The 20,720-nt window shown below is 40.3% G+C and overlaps 1 protein-coding gene across 5 annotated transcripts in view; it reads right to left on the bottom strand.

The window, feature by feature from the left end:
- The window catches only part of tbc1d22a (TBC1 domain family, member 22a), a 185,689-nt gene that overhangs the window by 98,634 nt on the left and 66,335 nt on the right, over nt 1-20,720 (bottom strand). For 3 of the 5 annotated variants that reach the window (XM_020601293.1, XM_020601292.1, XM_020601296.1), the window contains 4 exons: nt 19,159-19,287; nt 11,870-11,932; nt 11,313-11,378; nt 5,712-5,826 (listed from right to left, as the gene is read on the bottom strand). In XM_020601293.1, coding sequence (XP_020456949.1) covers nt 5,712-5,826; nt 11,313-11,378; nt 11,870-11,932; nt 19,159-19,287 — 373 coding nt within the window. The remainder of the gene's footprint in view (nt 1-5,711; nt 5,827-11,312; nt 11,379-11,869; nt 11,933-19,158; nt 19,288-20,720) is intronic. The other 2 variants (XM_020601295.1, XM_020601294.1) reach the window with 2 other exon arrangements.

The following is a 20,720-nucleotide window of genomic DNA, read 5'->3' as shown; positions in this document are numbered from 1 at the left end:
CACGGTGGTGACTTAGCAACAGAGAAGTTGTTGCCAGCCACTTTCTGCCTGCTATCACAAGTGCAGCTTCAAAGCAGAGGATGGTGATATGGTACATCAGGCCATTCATCTTTTAGTTGATAGAAGGAAGGACTGCCTGGATTGGCTGCTTCCTGACAGCATGTGGGCACCTCATAAGTTGGTCATTTTCCCCCCTTTTGAAATTCCGGGTTTTCTGCTCTGTTGTTTGTCTCCCTCTGTCATTCTCCATGCTCTCACTCTTTCTTACCCTTAAGTCTGCCAAGAGACACTCTGGATCCTGTTATTTTCTACTGTAGAAGTAGAAAATAACATTCTCCTTCTCTTTCACTCATGGTTGTCAAACCCTCACCTATTTGGATTTTCAAATTATACCATCTCATTTAGTCTTCTGTCCCTCTAACTTGCCTCCTTGTTCTCATCTCTCTGCAGATCCATACTTAGACACTGGTATGCAGATTGCATTATGGATCCACTGGCCAATCAATGGCTGGCTCCACATTAAACGAGGACTGGCCCTGCTCCTTGGCCCATCGTGACCCATCCTGGCCTTAATTAGATGAGTTTTATTGTTGTATAATGGGAGAGGCGCTACGCTGTGGAAGACAGGGAGAGGACACAGGCTAAGTAATGCCTAAGTGTTGAAGAACAAGAAACAATGGACTCACCAAATCAATTTCTCCTCTGACAAAAGGAAACCCTGCCAGATTGCAGGTTCAAGTGGACACACATCAACTTTAGAGGCATTTTTGCTCCCATGGTATCAAGAGTGTATCAGTGATCTGCTGACTGGATTGTCTGTATTTGGATTAACAATCAAGTGGTCATGAAAGCAGGTGACAGGAAAAGAAAGGAGGAGTACTGTAAAAATGGAGTGGTTAAGAGGTTCAGCCATCACTCTGCATTTCATCATCAAAAGATACATGAACTGCATGGCAGTTGAAGAAGCACTGCAGTGCCAAACCAAGACAGCTCGGAAAAAGAACCCAGAGAAACCAAGCAAGAGAGCTAAAAAGAAAAACAAAGAGGCACTAATAAAGTGACAGGAAAGAATTGAGGAACAAAAGAAAAACAAGTAAACTACCAACCAAACCAACACATACAGGGGCATCTTGTGGTGAGCAGAGTGTGGGTGTGATGTGATGTTTTGTTTTGACACCTATCCATGCCTGTTGTTAGGGAAGTGCGTATACAGACCACCACCTTTACACTGTTAAGCCTTTGGGAGTTAATCAATATAAAATCAAAAAAAAAAAAAAAAAGACAGCTAGACAAAGAAAAAAGAGAGAAACACACTGTGGAAAAGAGAACTGAATAGACTTGTTTAGGGGAAAGATTAAACAGCTGCAAACAGAACAGAGTTTTAATCAGGTTTCAGATACTGGCTGTCACTCAAACTCACTCAGGGCTTTAAACTGCTTAGACACAACCAACATGTTTGGAGCAAGGATTAGAAAATTAAATCTGAGCATGAGCATGTTAACAGAGAAAACTTGGTGTGGATTAGTGAGTAAAAAGGATACCATGGCTTAAAGTTCTCCGGCACTGTGCCGGATTTCCGTGCGGGAATGTTTTTGATTTGACAATTGCTATAGGCCTAGAGAAAATATTCTCAAGATTTTTTTTTACATTGCCTAAGAATAGGCCAATGGCTCTACATGTATGTAAACAGCCATAAGGAACCCTGTATTTTCTACTAACAAAGTGCACCTACAGTACTTGTAATAACAACCTGTGTTTATACTTTGGCTCAGTGACAGCTTTATAATGCACGGGACTGCGGTGTACTACTTTGAAAGCACTGCAGTGAACAGGCTATTCATTTTGTTTTCATATTGTCATAATCTTTTGAAATAATTTAGAAATGGTTTGATTTGGTGATGCTGTCTTTTTGAAACAGGTGCACAGTTGTCATCCATTTGGCTTGTAGCCTGCATCCCACTAGCTGTCTTTTTAGCATCTTAGACCACTACCTATAATTTGTCTTTTGTTTGTGCATGTAGTTTGCTCATTTAGAGCATATAACAGTATCCTACATTAAGTATCCAGTCAGACATCAAACACTTCAAGGGCAAATCTAGAAAATTTTTGATGGGGTGGCCAGGCTGGGCATAGACTTAGAAAGGGGTGGCACATGTAAAAATGTAAAAAGTAAATAAAACCTCTAGTTCAATTAAATAATAAGCAATGTTTAAAAATGAGACACACACTGTACTTTCTTTAGCTAACTTTGGCTGTGATTCTTATTTAGCTACTGGCTGGGGACATTGCTGCTGCACTGAGGCAAATCATGCCAAGTACTCCACAGCAATACATTTAGAATAACGAATATCATGCTGCATGCATGATATCAAATAAAACTAATTTGACCAATATAATTTATAAAGCATATTTTTCATTTTCATTCATTAATACTGAGAAGCATCACATTTTAGTAAGTGTGACACCTACATAGGACATAAGCCTATACACTGATCAGGCATAACATTATGACCACTGGCAGGGGACGGGAATAAAAAAAACTGTCTGTTCCAAGTACCTACCAACAGTGTCTAAGGAAGGACAAATGGTGAACAGGTAACAGGGTCATGGACGTCCACAGCTCACTGATGATGAGGCTGCCCTACTGTAGATTAAACCTTTAACTTCTATTTGTACTTTTCAAAAGATTAAAATGTATTTAAAACTTTGTTGAAATGTTTGAAAATGAGAAATACTGTCCATTGGTCTCTATGAAGAGAAAGAGTCAGGGGCTGTAGTGGTGATATCACACAGAGTGGTGAGGCTGTTGGATTTGTCTAAGAAATTCTAACTTGTCCTCACGACCACGGTTTTCACTCCTTTACATACGTTTTTCACTGAATTGTAGGCACATCTGTGCTCTTCCTGACAGTAGAACTGTGGAAGCAAATGGATTCACAGAAGATGCACAGTGAGCTGCAGAGTGACAGGAGTGCCAAACAACTGCCAAGCTGACTCCTATGTAAACAGTATTAGGCAGGTGGTCATAATGTTATGGCTGATCGGTGTACTGACCTGCTTTGCTACAAGCAGATCAAAGCCACTTGCTCCCTGTTCTGGTTTATAGCTTTTAAGGCCACTGATCATGAAATGCTGCCATAATCAGAATGATAAAGGCCCCCCGCCAGCAATAGCCAATACTGTATCCCTTAAACTGACATCTTCAGAGGAGACTTCAGTACACAGACCAATGTATGCAAATAAATAAACACATATTACTGTTACTCCTGAACGGGGGGGATTAGAGCCTTGTAGCATCACCACTGCCAAACTGTGCCCTACATACCCACTGTCACACAAATCTATAAAATGTGAGGAGTGCTGTGCTGATGAAACTTGACTCCACCACCCCACTGCGAATCTATGAAAAAAGTGATAAATCACTTCGGAGACAGAAAGTTAGGGCTTGGGCCCACAAATTTGTGGTGGGATGGAAATATTAGCTTTTCAAATTGTGGAACAAATTTGTTGTTTAATGTCTTTGTCAGCACAGGTCGCCTGCCTATTAGCAGATATCACCCTGATGGTGATACCCTGATTTCCAAATCACCACGATGGGTGACATCTCTTTGCCACAATTTCACTGTCCTATGCTGCCGACTCTTCTGACAGTCACTTCTGTTTTAACACGTTTTATTTATTTATTTATTTTTTACATGGGTTGGCCCTACACTGGCAGACAGCCCTATTGCTGTAGCCTAATAAGGTGATAGTGATAGTGTTAGCCTAAATTTAGAACAGACACATTTATTGTAAATTACTCATTGGTTAATCATCATTGTCGTGGGATTTTTTCCTAATAATTAAAAAGGTCACTTTATCACCAAGCCCTACTTCCTGCTTTCACTAGATTTACAAACTGAAAAAGACAGAGGAAAGGGAGAGTGCAATGTAAATGAAGAAAGAAAAATAGATGAGAAGAGAAGAAGAGCGAGAGCCAGAGAGCAAGGGAGCACAAGACAGTATATCTTATATTTCCTATCCCTCCACGAAGGAGCAGAATTAGGCCCATCTCATGAAAGAGCCGAACCTCTCTGCATCAGACAACAAGAGCACCTAACAACAACAACATGGTGCATCAACCCTTTGTGTAGGATGCCAGCCAGGTACGTCTGAAGGTTTGTTGACTGGGTATGTTATTCAAGGCTCATCAGCACATGGAGATGCAGGGGAACAAAGTGCGGGGAGATGCTTTGAAGATCTGACACAAGCCTGACTCGCCCACAGAGAAAGGCAGAGAGAGGAGAAACAAATGCAGAGAGAGGCAGGGCTAGAGAAAGACTGAGCAAAAGAAAAGCCACAAGAAACCAGACATAGGAGAACACAATAATAAAGGAAAAGAGTGGAATAAATAAAGGATAAGCAAAGTTAATTAGTTTAAAATACAGAAGTCAACAGAATCACTCCTTTATAAATCATTATGCAGCTAACTAGTCAAAATAGCTAAGAATGCCCTTCACATTCTCACAGAGCTGAACATGATGTCTAATTGTTTTGTTCAAACAAAAACCTAAATACCCCAAATAATCCATTTACAATGATATGACAAATAAGAGGAAAAAAGAAAATCCTCATACTGCTGTATTGTTGTATTGATGGGCTCAAACACACACACACACAAAACAAAATAAGAGTAAAAAAAATCAGAAAACCCAGTTTACTGCTGTGTATGTTAGATGCAAAAAGGAGCACACATTTCTGAGGAACCACAGAAACCCACACATCCAGCAGAGCTGTAGTGGCTCTAATAGCATGGGACCGATTCTTATCACTTAATGTCACACATCTGTATGTACAGTTCCCTTCCCTGCTGATTATCAACCAAAATATATAAAGAAAAGGGGGATGCTGCAAAAATGCTTATTAGAAATGCATGTGTTGAAAACACCCACAAAACCAACTCCCATCCACTGGATAACAGGGCTATCAACTTCTCCTCTGATGGAAGTGCAAATGCAAAAGCATTAATGACTTTTAAACAGCTCCTCCTTACAGTCTTGACAATTCAAATCATCCCTGAAACACTGACAGTCTTCATTTCTCCTCTAACTGCTTATAGAGTCTGTGTGTGCTTTGCATCTGACAGTGTGTGTATATTGTCACAAGAAGCAACTGTGAGAATAAAATAAAACAATCTGTGCAAATGTGGCAAAACATAAATGCACACAACAGGAGGGCTCTGGAGAGAACAGTGTTGTGTGCACGAATGAGCATACACATACCTAGACGTCGTGCTGTCACATACAGTATACTGTATACGCAGTCTAATCTAAGTGCTAAACAGAACGCTTTGACAAACAGAGCCCATTTCAACACCCGCTAAACACAAGTGAATATCTAAATGAAAGCAGAACAGATGGATGGAAGAAAAGAGAGTTGAACAGAGGTTAGAGAGCTGTAGGAGGAGTTCATTGGCCAGAGAGTTGTAAAAAGAGAGGCTGTCTCATGGGTCCATGGGTTGATTCTCTGTGACCTGTGCTGATGAACCAGTAAGTAAGCCCTGAGTCCTGCCAGTTACAAAAGCTGCCACTCTGTGCTGTGGAGAGCAGTACTTTTAGTAAAGAGACATATTACTGGCCCTCACGTCTAAAGCACATCAGACAAAAGATTAGGTAGTTTAAATTGAAACTGAAATGGAAAAAGAGAGGGGCAGAGGAAGAGATGGCACTCACCGATGTACTCAAAGACGAAGACAACGAAGAACGGTGTCACCAGGTCATTGATGCCCTGCACATAGCCGCTGGCTGGGTGGCGGATGGCCCAGATGAACAAGATCCGCTCGAAAATCTTATACACACACACACACACACGAGTAAAAATTGTAGTCCGTAGACAGTAACATATTCACATTACACAGACTTGTCAATTTATACCTTAACATAATATCAAACAGAAAGCCAATAAGTTGTTGATATAGCTAAAATCTGATCCATTAACTGACTTATTTCACTCACAGATGATGCAAATACTGCATTTACTGACATTTTATACAATTATTCTCTGAAATCCAATTATATCTGCAAATGTCAAAATTAGAAAATAATAGGTTGTCAGAATGACAGATTTTAATAATCAAACTATACATTTTAGAATGTTGTGAGGTGTGCAAAGTAGCAGTCAGACCAATTTGAGGCCTTGCAAGCTGGTGAAGAGGAAAGTAGTTCAACTGGCGCAACATTGCTTTGGGAGTCTGACTGGAACACTACAGATGTGGGTATTGATGTTTAAGTTGATAATTTGTATTTGTTAGTATTTATGCTTCAGGATGTGTATCAAAGTGGCCACATTCGTTCATAAAACGTTTCAAATTTTGGCCGTTCGTCACTAGGGGCTGATGGAATGCACAACTGCTCATCCTCAGTCAGTGATTCCTGTTACCTGTATGTGCCACATCCCATTAACACAGTAAAGGTCTGTGAAAATGGTCAGATTTTGTGGGGTTTTGTGTTGGAGAGACAAACGCATTTGCTATTTGGAGAGGTTGATCTGGATGATGAAGGGAGCAAGAAAGGAAAAAAGGTCACATGTGTTGGAGCATTTTGAGCTTTTGTGGTCCATTTAGTCAAATGTAACATTTGTAACCAACATCTGGCATGTCATAAGAACACATCATCATAGTTAAGACACCTCCGTTCTAAGCATCCAGAGGATTTAAATGATGGGCCTACAGCAGGGCAAAGTGGAACTTCACGTGTATTTCAAACATAACCATGGTGGAGGAAGTTATGAACTATATACACGCCCAAAGGATTAATCTCTAATTCTACCTTATCTGTAGTTGGGTGTGAATCTTTTAGAGTATGCCCTGGAGGACAGAACAAGAGCTCACTGTCATGACATGAGTTCCAACCAGTCAGAAGACTGGGCCTGAGGACTTCTGAGCCAAACAGACAAAGTTTTTGCTCGGGCTGGCGCATGCCTACATGGGTCACTGCCACTCCTCAGACCAGATACTTCAAAAACAAGAAAGAAGGTTCTAGCCTCCTAAGTGTGCATCTCCCATCTGCATTTTTGTGTTCAATTCATTTTTATGTAGATTGCATGCTTACATCGCCACAAGAAAGTTTTTTTCTTACATTTTTATTTTAGCTGTGTATAGTGATCTTTAAATCTATTTTTGTAAACCAGCAGTACTCTGACGTAGCACTAAAGGGCCCATGGCCCCTAACTTTAACCCTAACCCTACAATGTTACAATGGTGAATTATCATCTTAGACATGACCTAAAGCTAAAAAAAAAGAGTCACAAAATAAAGTATTACGTGATAGTTTAAGGATCTCCTTGAATGGGCACAAAATCCAATCTGATCATACAGGAACATTCCCAGACATGCAGTAACCTCAGGCCCTGTATTTTTCTCCACATCCTCTGGTCACAGTGCAGCCAGCAGGATGTAAAATATATTCACAAAACCAGGCGCAGTTGAAAAATTCCGCTTTTACGATCCTGTGATAATCAGTTTAATTTAAATGTTTTCCTTTGAGACATTGCAAATGCCAAACAGTAGGAGGACCCTGGTGAAGCCAGCATCCTGAAAGGAAACACTGGCCACCTGAGAAGCAGCTCCACACTAAAGAGAGAGCCCATCCAAATCCGGCAATGGTAGCCTAATCTAACCAGGTATTCAATATTAAATATTAATATTCACACACATCACAATAATGAACAAAGTTTTCATATATGTTCTTAATCATTCTTTTCTTTATGTGTCTGCAATATAGTTTTATACCACCCTGCTTGCTGTGATAGACTGGCGACCTGTCCAGGATTTATCCTGCCTCTCACCCAATGTCAGCTGGGACAGGCTCCAGGCCCCCCGCGACCCTATTCAGGAATAAGTGGTATAGATGATGGATGGATGGATGGATGGATGGACCACCCTGTTTGCAGTTAGTGTATGATATTTACTGTCTAATTGTACAGCATTTTAAACTACAAATCCTGTATGAAGAGTAATCCATAAAATAAAAAATCTTTCAGAAAATATTTGCTGAAGCTTTCCAGTTGTGTTTTGACTGTTTGCCCAAATGAATGATTACACAGGCAGAATCTTCAGTGATGATTTTTGGACATTGTGGATCATTGAGGATTTTTGTATCTTTGCCTCTCTATCAGCACAGTGCAACACCTCACTCCTCAGTTCCTCAGATGCATTTCTTTGTACACAAAAAAGGCTCACTGTGAACTTTGTTTTCTGCTTTGATGTTGGTCCCTTCCCACCTCTCTTCTTTTTTTCACACTCACTTTGTCTTAGCTTAGGTCTCTTGATCTTCCCCTCTAAGTCTCTCTCCTCCTCCATCTCTCTGTCTTCCTACTTCAGTATCTTCTACAAGGCAAATGCTTCCATCTTCGTTATGGGTAACTGTTTAATGATGTCAGCCCCAGTGAATTAAAGAAGGCTAGATGCTCAGCTTGTTTTTTCTGGTGCAAGAATAGATTTCCCCAAAAATATACACTCTCCCCCACACCTTTCTATACCACACCCAGTGATCTCTTTCTGATTTTCTGAGAACATGTTACGTTTCTGTCACTTTCTAAATCAACTCATAGCTCATTATTGTATATAAAAAAAACAAACACGACAATGTCATTCTTTGGGAGATGTGTGCACAAACGTTCTCATTTCTAAATAATATAATCGGTGTTACGAAAGACCAGAAAGATGCCACTCTCTCCTGCTTTTCCCTCCTCAAATCACCTTCACCTGCCTCCATACCTCCTCTTTCCTTATCAAAGCCCCATCCATCAAACAAGAAGAGGTGCTGGTGCTAGCAAGGAGAGTGGCTAATGGGACTTTCTTTTCATACTACCTCAAAAGCTGGCATGCATATTGCACATTGGCATCTACACACAAAACCGCCTTGAGTGAACCCATGCACATACACACCGCGCTGCCCACACCCACTGTGGTATGGGTGAAGAATTCCACCTTGGTGTGTCTCTGTGTGGCAGCATTTCTATATGAAAGACTGAAGACACAGAAAGCCAAAGATTTCAGCTACTATCAAAATCATACTGTTTTCCTCAAAATACAACTAAACTAGATACTTGAAAATTCTGTTAATCTCATATTGACTTCATTTTCTTCTCGTAATGCAGAGCTTCTGCTTTTCTGTGTCTCCTATATCAAAACGCTATGGGTCCAAGTCATTATTTCCAGACCCCCAAAAACCGTGATAAGGGTAATCTCAAGAGACAGAAAGGAAACTGATACAAAAAACTGTGTCAATTCAAAGTATTCTTCACCACCACCTCACAAAGTGAATATCACTAAATGAGGCTTAAAGGATGAGTCCACTGTCAAAAGATTCAAAAGATCATGGGTTCAGGCTCTCCAATACCCAATCAATTAGTCAACAAACACACTTAAATGTTACTATAAATTCACTTCTTAGAAGTTATAGATATAAGCATCAGTTAAATGCCAAAAAAGAAAACAGAAATTCTGAATTCTTGCTATGCAGACTCAGAGGTCTACTGATGAATCTCTGTCAGCCTGTAATTACAATTTGGAGGCAAAATTGTCTGAGACAAACAATAAATAAATAAATTCTCTTCACACTGAGAACTTGTAATTGCTGATTATCAACATCTTGTGAAGACAGGATTGTTCTCCAAAACAAGAAAAAAAAACTAACACTTAGATACCACACAGGAAATCACTGCAGAATTACTTCAATATGCCTCTCTCCCTGAAATGAAACAGACTGTTGACTGCTTTCCATCGTGACTAAATCTCTCCAAGCCCCATGGGGGGGATGTGCTGAGACAAAGAAGTGAATGAAATGAAGCAGAGGTGACATTTTAGGTGGCACCGCAGGAACTATAACAATATAGAAAAAGGGCCTTTGGAGTCTGTTGCATACCACAATGTACAAGATGCACACCGCTTGAATATTTCACTGCACACTAGTGGCTTTCGTTTGTCACGCAAAGGGTAGAGCTGGTGTGGAGATGAGAGAGAGGACATGGGTTCGAAGAGAAAACAAAGTGATGTAAGGAGAGAAACAAATAATATATTCAGTACAGCAGCAGTACATACTGTACATACAAAGAATAGTAGGTAGAGAAGAGGTAGTCTCTTCCTTGTCTGACCTTATTATTTTTTTCCTTTCTTTTATAGTCCTGAATTGTAGCTGGTACAAGACAGGGGCAACAGGAGGTGATGTTGCCTGGGGCACTGTGTACGACTGACTGTGTATGAATGAATGTTTTTGTATACATCTATGAATCTATACACTGATAACTGTTAGCATGTCTCCTCATTTTGGCATTTTATTTTTAAAACACATCCCTACACTGTGTATGCTGTCAGGGGTGTGCACGTGTGCTTGCTCACACCTACTGTATGTGCAAAAAGAGGAGCCCAGAGCCCTAGCCACGTCCTTAGCCTGCACCGCATTATGAGATTTTTCTGTGTGTTTTCATTCCTGTACTTCTCATGCCAGAGGCTTCATGTATGACAAGACCTCCCAGAAGCACTGAACGAATAAGATCAGCTTAGGTATGAATGGCATTAAGTTAATTTTCTGTATTAAGTTGCATTAAGATGCACTGACAGTCCCTCAGGCATGCCAAACCAACTTCCTCCACACCAAGAATATTTTTCATAGCAGAAATTAAGTAACCACATTTACTTGTTAAGCATTTAAGTATCACTATCATCCAAAGTAATGTACATTATGAGTTAATAGTTAAGCATTCTGGAAATATGTGCCTTTTTGTATGTTTTTCTTAATGTGCCCTCTCTCCCACTGATAGTTAAACCTTTGGTTTTTAAGACTAGTTCTTATATCACCTCCAACACAGTACCCAACTGTAGCAAGAAATGCTTTGTTCAATTGTGCTAACTAAGCAGAACAAAGAAGTATGAGGCTGCACAACATGCAGTGTGAAACTTAATGTGGACCTGATCACCTGCGTGAGTGCAGGTAGTATGATGTAATTCTTCTGTAGGTGTTCTTAGTTTGTGCTTCTGTGTGTGCACCCATGCCAGATCATGCAGTGTACTGAAGCAAGGGTTTTCCCCATTTCAAATTCTCAAATAATATGACATCTTGGCTCCTTGGATCATGAACTGTATTTATGCCATACTTTGAGTTTTAATATTATTCTAATATTAAGCCCAATTTCTTCTATCTGATCCTAATATTATTTTAGCTAATTTTTTGTCTATTACTTGGATTCAACCCACCCACATATGCCTAAAAGCAGAGGGGAAAACCCTGCTAGATGAGGTGGTGTGTGTGCAGCAGAGAGGGTGGGGGTCTCACCTCTTGGACAGAAGCTTGTTGAAAGAGAGGAATAAGAGGATTAGTTCTTGGTATGTCAATGTGAATCTGCAGAGAGAGAAAGAGAGAAAACAAGACAAACACTGAAGCAACGGGCAGGTTAGCACAGATCTGGCCATCACAGACAGTGACACAGACCGAGAAAAAGCAACAGTTAGTGGATTGGTGTCTGTGATTGAAGGCAGACGGGGATTTCAGCGGTCTGAAATGGATAGCACCAGTGGTCTTGAGTGTGTGCATGTGTGTCTATGCATGTCAATCTATCTCGGTGAGCTTATGTGTTTGAGAGAACTTTTTTGTATGTGAGACCACATTTACACCATTTCAGAGTGTATACCCTGCAGATGAACAACACAACAGGCGGGCAGATTCATCAGATGGGAGCCAGATGAATGCAGGACAGTGGCTGGAGGCAAGCCAACTAAAATACTGTAGTCCAGACCACAGGAGGTGGACTGTTTGAGAGAGTGTGTGGTTTGTTACTGACAGGACTGCAGATTGAGTTGTAGCCACAGTCCTGCCTTCTCTGTCCACCTTACCTCTGTCACCTTTGGCTGCAGCACCAAAGACTCAGGATTCATCCTAGGAATATCTATGTGGATCTGACAGCAACATGGGAGAAAAAGATGTTAGACACACACACAAACACACACAATTACACTCATGAGTGCCAAAATAGAAGTCAACTTCTTGTACTTGCCCTCAACATTCTACATTTAAACCAGTTTTGACCAGCTAAAATTTTCTCAGATGTTCTAAGGAAGGGGTGGGTGTTCACAAACCTCCTTAGCAAAGGCAGCGAACGTAAAATTAGCATGGCCCGTCAATCAGAACAGTCACAATTAAGAGAGTAACGTCTAATCCACAACAAAAACATTTTTGGAAGCATTATCTATGTGCATCTCATGCCCATCTCATGCTGCAAATAAAATTATATTAATACCATCATATAAAATGTGCGTCTCCTGTAGAACCCTGGCATTTTTACGCTCTGTGTCTGTTTTTTCGCCTCTTCTGCATTTAGTAAAGCATAATCTCCACAGTCAACTGTTTAAATAACACAAATCCTGTTTTCTGTGTCTACTAGAATCTATTACAACTGATAAGGCTGCTTAATTTCACTTTCTCCCCCTGTAGAGCTGGAGAAAATCAATAAAACCAATAAATCCACAGGGTACATAAAAACATGATTTCTTCCCGATGAGCCTATATGAAAATTATTTTTGTCCAGTACATACGAATGTGCATTCTGACCGCCTAATGAAGACTCTTTCCTCTGCCACTGTCCTGCTGACAGACAGACAGCTGTTCTGATGACAAAGGCACAGGACGCACGACTGACATCTCGCTTTCAGCGCAGACTGAATGGAACCACGCTTTAGTAGCCCTTACACGGTGCTCACATTTCACTTTCAGTGTGTCTTCTCAGTAAGACTCGGATTGAAAAATCTAATGGTGATGATTCAAATGTCACTGAGTAACGCGTTTCTGTGCAATTTAACCAAGCACTGTAAGTATAGTAAGTAAAGTTTATTTATACAGCACCTTTCGATATCAATTGACCCAAAGTGCTTCACTAGTTAAAACAATTCAACTATATACTGTATCATATAAAATAGCAATATCATCATAAAAACTACAACAAAAGATAACTACTTATACTACTGATTCCACTGGGAATCGGCACCACTTTTGCAACTTTCAGCAGCATTCAGTGCATTTTTCCTTTTTGATTCTCTAGCACATATGATGGAGTTCAAAAGACTCTCATTCCACCATACTGTATAAAACTGCAGACATCTACAATCAGCTCACAAGACTGCCCAGGCCATCTGCAAAGAACAACATGGCAGGCTGAAAATGTACACAAATCAGCCATAACATTGACCACTGATAGGTGAAGTGAAAAACATCAATTATCTCATTACCATGGCACCTGTCGGTGTGTGGGGTATATTAGGCACCAAATTAACATTCAATCCTTGAAACTGATGTGTTAGAAGCAGGAAAAACAAGCAATCACAAGGATAGCATAGCAGATGGAAGAGAACAAAATAGCAGCAGAACTTCAAAAACCTGCAGTACAAGTTGGGACTTCTACAATTGCTGCATCCATATACATACATATGTATATACACAAGCCATTTGGGCAAGTTACAAATAACATACATAAATACATAAAATGAAATATAAAAACATACAGATGGACAAACATGAGAAGAGACAAACGAGAAAGACAGATGGGGACTCAGAATGGATGAACGACTATCCCATATGAACACAATGACAAACATTAGACAACCAAACAGGTACATGTTAGGGATGGGCAATGATTTTTGAATATTTGAATAGTCATTAAACTTAAAAAAATTACTGAATATCAGAATCAGAATTGTCTTTAACGGCAAAGTATGTTTGAACATACAAGAATTTGACTCCAGTACGGAGGCTCTCAATGTGCTGGAAGGCAATAGGAACAGAAAACAAAAACAAAAATAGAGCAATAAAAATGAGAATAAACAGTGTGTGCATTCAAATAGGAAATGTGTGCAATAATAAAACAGGAAAGGAATGAGAGGAAAGGAAAGACAGCTTCCATAAATATATGTACACCATGGCACAAGAGCTTCCAGATTGGTATACACATGGTTATACGCTGCTCAAAAAATTAAGGGAACACTTAATCATCACAGAATAACACCAAGTCAGTTAAACGTCTGGGATAACAATCTGTTCATCTGGGAAGCACAAGTGATTGTGAATCAGTTTCACCTACTTTCGTGCAAATGACAGTGACAACAGGTGCAACGAAGAGGCAAAAGCAAGACAACTACCAAAAAGGGAATGGTTTTGCATGTGGTGGCTGGGAAGAGATCTCCCATGACACCATCTACCGACAGATTAGGAGCATGATTTTGGTTTAAGATGACTGCTGTTATGTCATTTAGTTCTGAATAAAATGTACAATGTACATTAGTAAAGATTTTCAACTTGAAAAATGCAGTTGACAAGCTGAAAATGAAGTGTATCGTGATTATAATAACTTCAGTGCCAAATTTGTGGACACACATTATCACATGAACAAGAGAGAGTCTCCTATTGAAAAACTTTGATTTTTTGCGGGTAGAAGTGATTTTTCTATTCCATTGGCAAAACATTTAAACACATTTCCTTCTCAAAAACACTGGTGACAGGCTGAAAATGAAGTGTATCATGTGACTATAAGAACTTCAGTGCCAAATTTAGACACACAACATAACATAAACAAGATTGAGTCTCCTATTGAAAACTGTTGATTTTTTGCAGGTAGGAGTGATTTTTATGGGAGCTTCTGTGTCCAGTTTTTAGACACAGTAGATTATTAATAACAATGAATTCCTCACTGAACAATGTTGATTTTTGAAATGAATGTGGATTTCCGATGTCGAAAGCCTGTCAAAAAACGCTGGTGAAAGGCTGAATATGAAGTGTAACGTGATTATAAGAACTTCAGTGCCAAATATGTAGACATACAGTATAACATGAACACAAGTGCGTCTACCATTGAAAAACATTGACTTTGCCTTAGAAGTGATTTTGCCATTCCGTTGGCGACAGTTTTAAACTCGTGCTTTCTTCTCAAAAAACACTGGTGAAAGGCTTGAATATGAAGCGTCTGCAGAAATCTTCTCTGCCTGACCTGTGTGATGTACAGGTCCTCCATGGAGGACAGGCTGGCACAGATTATTCTTTCTGCAGTCCTGACTGCCCACTGAGGTCTTTTCCTGTCCTGTTTGGTTGCTAAACCAAACCAGACAGTGTTGGGAGTGCAGAGAACAGACACAATGATTTCTCTGTACAACTGTATCAGCAACTCCTTGGGTAAGTTGAACTCCCTGAGCTGGTGCAGGGAGTACATCCTCTGTTGTGCTTTCTTGATGATGGTGCTGGAAGTCCACTTCAGATCCTGTGAGATAGTAAAGCCCAGTAAACTGAAGGACTCTACTGCTGATACAGTGCTGCAGAGTACGGTCGGGAGTGGGTGCTTCCACTGTTATCGCCACTGTTTTGAGGGTGTTCAGCTCCAGGTTGTTTTGGCTGCACCACAGGGTCAGCTGTTCAACTTCCCATCTGTAGACTGACTTGTCACCATCTTGTCCAGGTGCTGGATGTGATTTTCCCTAGCCTCACCTACTGCTTCCTGTCTGTCAAAAAGCTGGTGATCCACTGACAGGTGTGGCTAGGCACAGTGAGCCGAGTCAGTTTAAAGTGAAAGATGTCTGATGATGGTGTTAAACGCAGAGCTGAAGTCCACGAAGAGCATGCGTAGGTCCGCGGGGAGTTGTGGTGAAGATGTAATGCAGTGCTATGTTGACTGCATTGTTCATTGACCTGTTTGTTCAGTAGGAGGGGGGTCCAGCAGCGGGCTGTGATGTCCTTCAGGTGGGCCAACACCAGTCTCTCAAAGATTTTCATGCATGCGCTGCACGGAATGGCAGCAAGTTTCAGCAGCTCTGGTCTCATCGTGTTTTCTTTCGTGGTTTTATTAAGTTTTCTAGTGTTTGCTTGTGTTATTCTCTTGCTGTAGTCCTCAGTGGTGCTGTGCTACCAGGAGTACAAATTGTTACTGCGTTTGCATTATGACTCTTACTATTTCGCGAGCTCCGGAGTCAAGAGACGCCGGTTGCATTGTTTACACCCGAAGCCAACTACTAAGCACTCAGAAGCGACCGGCCACCTCACAGGGAGAAGCTGGAGATTCCCTCGGAAATACAGTGTAAAATGCGGGGCTGCAGAGCCGGCATAATGCGCTGGGAGATGAAACGGAGGTATAAGCCTGTTGTTACTGACTTTGTGAAGTGGTGTGAGAAAAATCAACTGGTCCTGGACACCAGTAAGACTAAAGAGATGGTGATTGATCCCCAGCGGAAATCACCACCACTCACTCCGGGGAGCTTTCAGGGCTCAGTCATTGAGATTGTGGATACCTTTAAATACCTGGGGGTCCACCTCAACAATAAACTGGATTGGACTGAAAACACTGATGCCCTGTACAAGAAGGGCCAGAGCCGCCTCCACTTGTTGAGGAGATGGAGGTCCTTTGGTGTGCGTGGGGCACTCCTTCAGACTTTTTATGATACTGTAGTGGCATTTGCAGTTTTTTACGCTGTTGTGGGCTGGGCAGGTGGCAGCATGGACAGGGACAGACTGTTACATCCCCAGTGTAAGAAGGAGCGTTACCATAGGTCGTTCCTCCCCACAGCAATCAGACTGTACAATACATCACTACAGGGATAAGCTAGGTGAAATTATGAGGAACTATGCAATGGTAAACATTGCAATACTCAAATCCTGGGGTAAAATGTGTGGTTAATATGCACATATGTAAATTCTGTTCTTAAAATCTGAAATGTATCAAGATATGTGTGTGGTGATTGTTCTCATGGTGTTATGTTGTTTGTTCTCCATTGCTGCTGAAACACTGAAATTTCCCCATTGAGGGATCAATAAAGTACCTACCTACTTACCATGACCACAGATGTCAGGGGAACAGGTCTGTATTCACTCAGTCTATAATGGAGGGTTTCTTGGTAACCGGGATGATGGTGCATCATTTGAAGCAGGAGGGGACCTCATACAGCTCCAGTGATCTGTTGAAGATCTGTGTTAAGATGGGGGCCAGCTGATCAGCACAGGCTTTCAGGCAGGAGTGGAGTCACACAGTGTGGGCCTAGTGTATAGGATGATGTCCCCACTTCTGTAGGCCTCCTCTTTGGAATAACGAAGCCGTTTGAGTTTTACTGTGAACCAAGGCTTGTTGTTGTTGTTGTATGTGCAGAAGATCTTGCTGGGCACACACGTTCTCACAGCTGCTGTATGATGTCCTAGTGTTGCCATGAGATGGACCATGCAGTAATCAGAGAGACTGAGGGTGGCATCAGGTACAGAGCGATAGGCGTCTTTTATTACCATGTAGCAGTGGTCCAATGTGTTGTTGTCCCTAGTGGGACAACTGATGTGCTTTCTGTATTTGGTCATTTCATGGGTGAGGTTTGCTCTGTTAAAATCCCCTAGAACAACAGAGTCAGGATGTTTCAGTTCCATGCAAGTTATCTGGTCAGCCAGGTACTGCGGTGTTATATACACACACCAACCGAAATGAATGAGGAAAATTCTCCTGGTGAATAAAATGGCTTGCATTTGATGAAGAGAGTCTCTAAGTCTGCATTGCCAGTTTTTGCCAACACTGTGACATCTTTACACAAGGCATGGGTAATTAATAAAAATTTTAAAAAAAATTAATATTTCATACTGCAATGGTTTTGTCTTTAAAAACAAGGATCCAATGTTTTCCCTTGCTTTTACCAGAACCTGGAAATAATGCCATAATGAGGTCAGTATATCATTTTACTACAGTGCCAAATACAAACAGCAGAAACATGCAGTGACTACAGCCATCAAAAACTTCTGTGTGGAACTTTGTCAAGAAAATATACGAAAAGTTTAATGGCATTTGTTCAAGCGAAGTATATTGTCCAATCAAGAAAAACGGTCACAACATGACTGGATAAACTGTATGATAATAATGCATGTAAGCTATGCAGTCATTTGACAAGTGTTGAAAAGATGTTCTCCTACCACAGATGCATGAACAGCACTTACAAATGAATCATATGTGACAGTCATCTGCCATTATATAAGCAACTGGAAAATAAGGAGTGCTGTCCTTCAGACTCAAGCGGGGTGGGCAATTCCAGTCCTCGAGGGCCGCTACCCTGCTTGTTTTTCCATCTAAAACAGTATCTTCCAATTTGCAATATGGTGTTAGCCAACATGGAGCCACTGGACTGGGACTCAGCAATTTTTGAATAATTGGCAAATAGTTCCCAGTGAATATCGAATAACATTTTAGCTTGAAATGCCCATCCCTACTACATGTGTGCAAATACATCTACAGTCCCTTAAGCACCTAGACAAAATATATATAAATCCACTGTTGTGTGCAATTCGAGTGCCAAAACAGCATTTGCACAAGCACAGATGAAAAAATCATTATAAATCACTGCTCACTACATCACCGCATATAGTGCTGAAACAAGCAGAATTTGGCAGAGAAAGAGAAAAAGAGGCTTCAAGATGCCATCCAGAGAATCATCAAAACAAAGTATGCCAGCTTTTTGGCACAGTGCAGAGGAGATCAATGGGAAATTGGACAAAATATGAGAATTGTGTGTTTTTGCTATTGACAACCCACTTCATTTCTTACTGGCTTGAAATGAATGGGATGTATTCAAGTTATAAATGAAAGTGTATGTGACAGGAGAGAACGACAAGAGAGTAAAAGTAGATATTTTCAAAGCCAAAGAGAACTGTTCATTTAAGCAGCTTCCTGAAGCTTGGGGCTGGCTGTGTCTACTTTGAACAGAGCTCAACCACACCGCCTCCATGTCAACATACTGTAAACAGATACAGACAACAGTCCTGAGTACACTGGGGAGAAACAGGAAAGGACACAAGGAGAGAAACATAGAAAAGCACTTTTGCCAGATAAGTGGTTCCAGTAATCCTTTCTGCAGGGCCCAATCCTGTCAAAACACACCCTTTCACACACATACACACACGAACATGAACAGCTTTGTATCATGGGTTTGTGCTGAAAGAATACATTAGAGACAAGAGATTGTTCTTGCAATTGGAAATGGAATCTTTTGTAATCTGTCTCTTATTTTGTCCTTCAAGTTCAGGGATTCATATAGGTGTTTAAAAAAGCCAGATGTATGAGAAATTACTGAATGCACAAGTAAACTGTATCATGAATGTGTGTGTGCTTTAAAGTACACATATATACCTGTCTGTAAGTGTCTTGATGGTGTTCGTCATTACGGGAGTCATAGTATTGCTGGATGAAGCCAAAATATTCTTGTCTCTTCCTCTGCAGGACGCTTTCTCTTCTCTCTGCATTAGCTGGCAAGTAACCCTGAGAGAAATGAAAAAGCAGCAGAGAAAGAAAATGAAATAGAGAAGAGTACACGAGTGACTTGTCTAAGTGAATTCAGACTACGAAGCTTACAATGGTAGAAAAACATCATACATTCATGAATCATTGAGAACTCTGAATGTTAGATTTAGGAGCGACGGCAGTCTTTGTGCTAAGCTAACCAACTGCTTCCTTGATATTTACTGGACAGACATTAAAAATGGTATAAATTTTCCCATCTAACTCTAGGCAACTATTCCTTTAAATATCAAATGACCTAATGTGTTTTCATTATAACAAACAAAAGTCAATATTCATACTTCCTATTTAGGATTTGATACATTTTTCTGTATAATAACTTCGGGTGCCACATACCATTTCGTGTGTGTTGCATATTACAAATGTAAAATTGCTCTGGATTTCACTACTGTACCATGAAATGAAAGGTCTCCAAGTATGGCAACAGACTGATGCCTTCAGTCTTTGGCACTGAAAAATAAATCTTGGCATTAAAAAACAAAACCATAACTAAAAAAGCTAACATTGGCATTGAAGCAGTTGAATTGAAAAACAAAATGGCATTTAAAGAAAAAGTATTAATACTGGAAAAATGACAATCTTCTGATTTGTTTGTTTGTTAAAGTAAGCCTTTTTCAATGCCAAAGCTGTTTCTTTCAGTGACAATCTTCTGATTTTTTTGTCAATACGAGTGTTTTTCAGTGCCAAGTTTTTCTTTCAGTTTCTCTGTCACTGTTTTGTTATGGAGGCTAGGGCTTTGAGGGGCAGGGCTAAGGTGAGTGTGATTTGCTTTCTCCCTACAACTCATGTTGTGGTGACATAAATCTATTTATACAGTCAAATAGTGGGGGACTTGATGTCCTTATGGGGACAAAAAGCAAGTCCCCAAAATGTAAAATGTTGAGTGATAAATTGGTTTACAGTTTGATTTGATTTGATTTATTCTTTCAAGCATGTAAAAACAGTTGATATGACAACACATGATTTTACACATAATCCAATATCAATTTGCTTATACCTAGTACATGCTTGAATGGAGTAGGAAGAAGTCAGACTTATCCAGTCCTACCCCATGACATCATCTTACCATCATTGGTTTGCAAGCAGTAAATGATTCACTTCTACCCACACACATATTATACTAAAAAAAAGAATATAACAGTGTTAACATTTTTACATCACACAAGTAATATACTAAAGAAAGTGTACACCACACCCACAATTGTCTATGTAATTAATCATTGAGCCTGTTCTTGCATATATCTTGATTGACACATACCTTTATATTTACTGTATATTTAAACTCGTCAATTCTATTACTATTTTTTATGTCTACACTTAAATTACTCCATAGTTTTACCTCACTTATGGAAATACAAAATCTTTTTTTGGTTGTACGTATAGCATGAATTTTT

The sequence above is a fragment of the Monopterus albus genome, unplaced genomic scaffold (genome assembly GCF_001952655.1).
Source record: "Monopterus albus unplaced genomic scaffold, M_albus_1.0 scaffold51.1, whole genome shotgun sequence".
NCBI classification, from domain to species: domain Eukaryota; kingdom Metazoa; phylum Chordata; class Actinopteri; order Synbranchiformes; family Synbranchidae; genus Monopterus; species Monopterus albus.
Note: the sequence above shows the minus strand (reverse complement) of the source record. Positions and strands in the feature narration are given on the sequence as shown.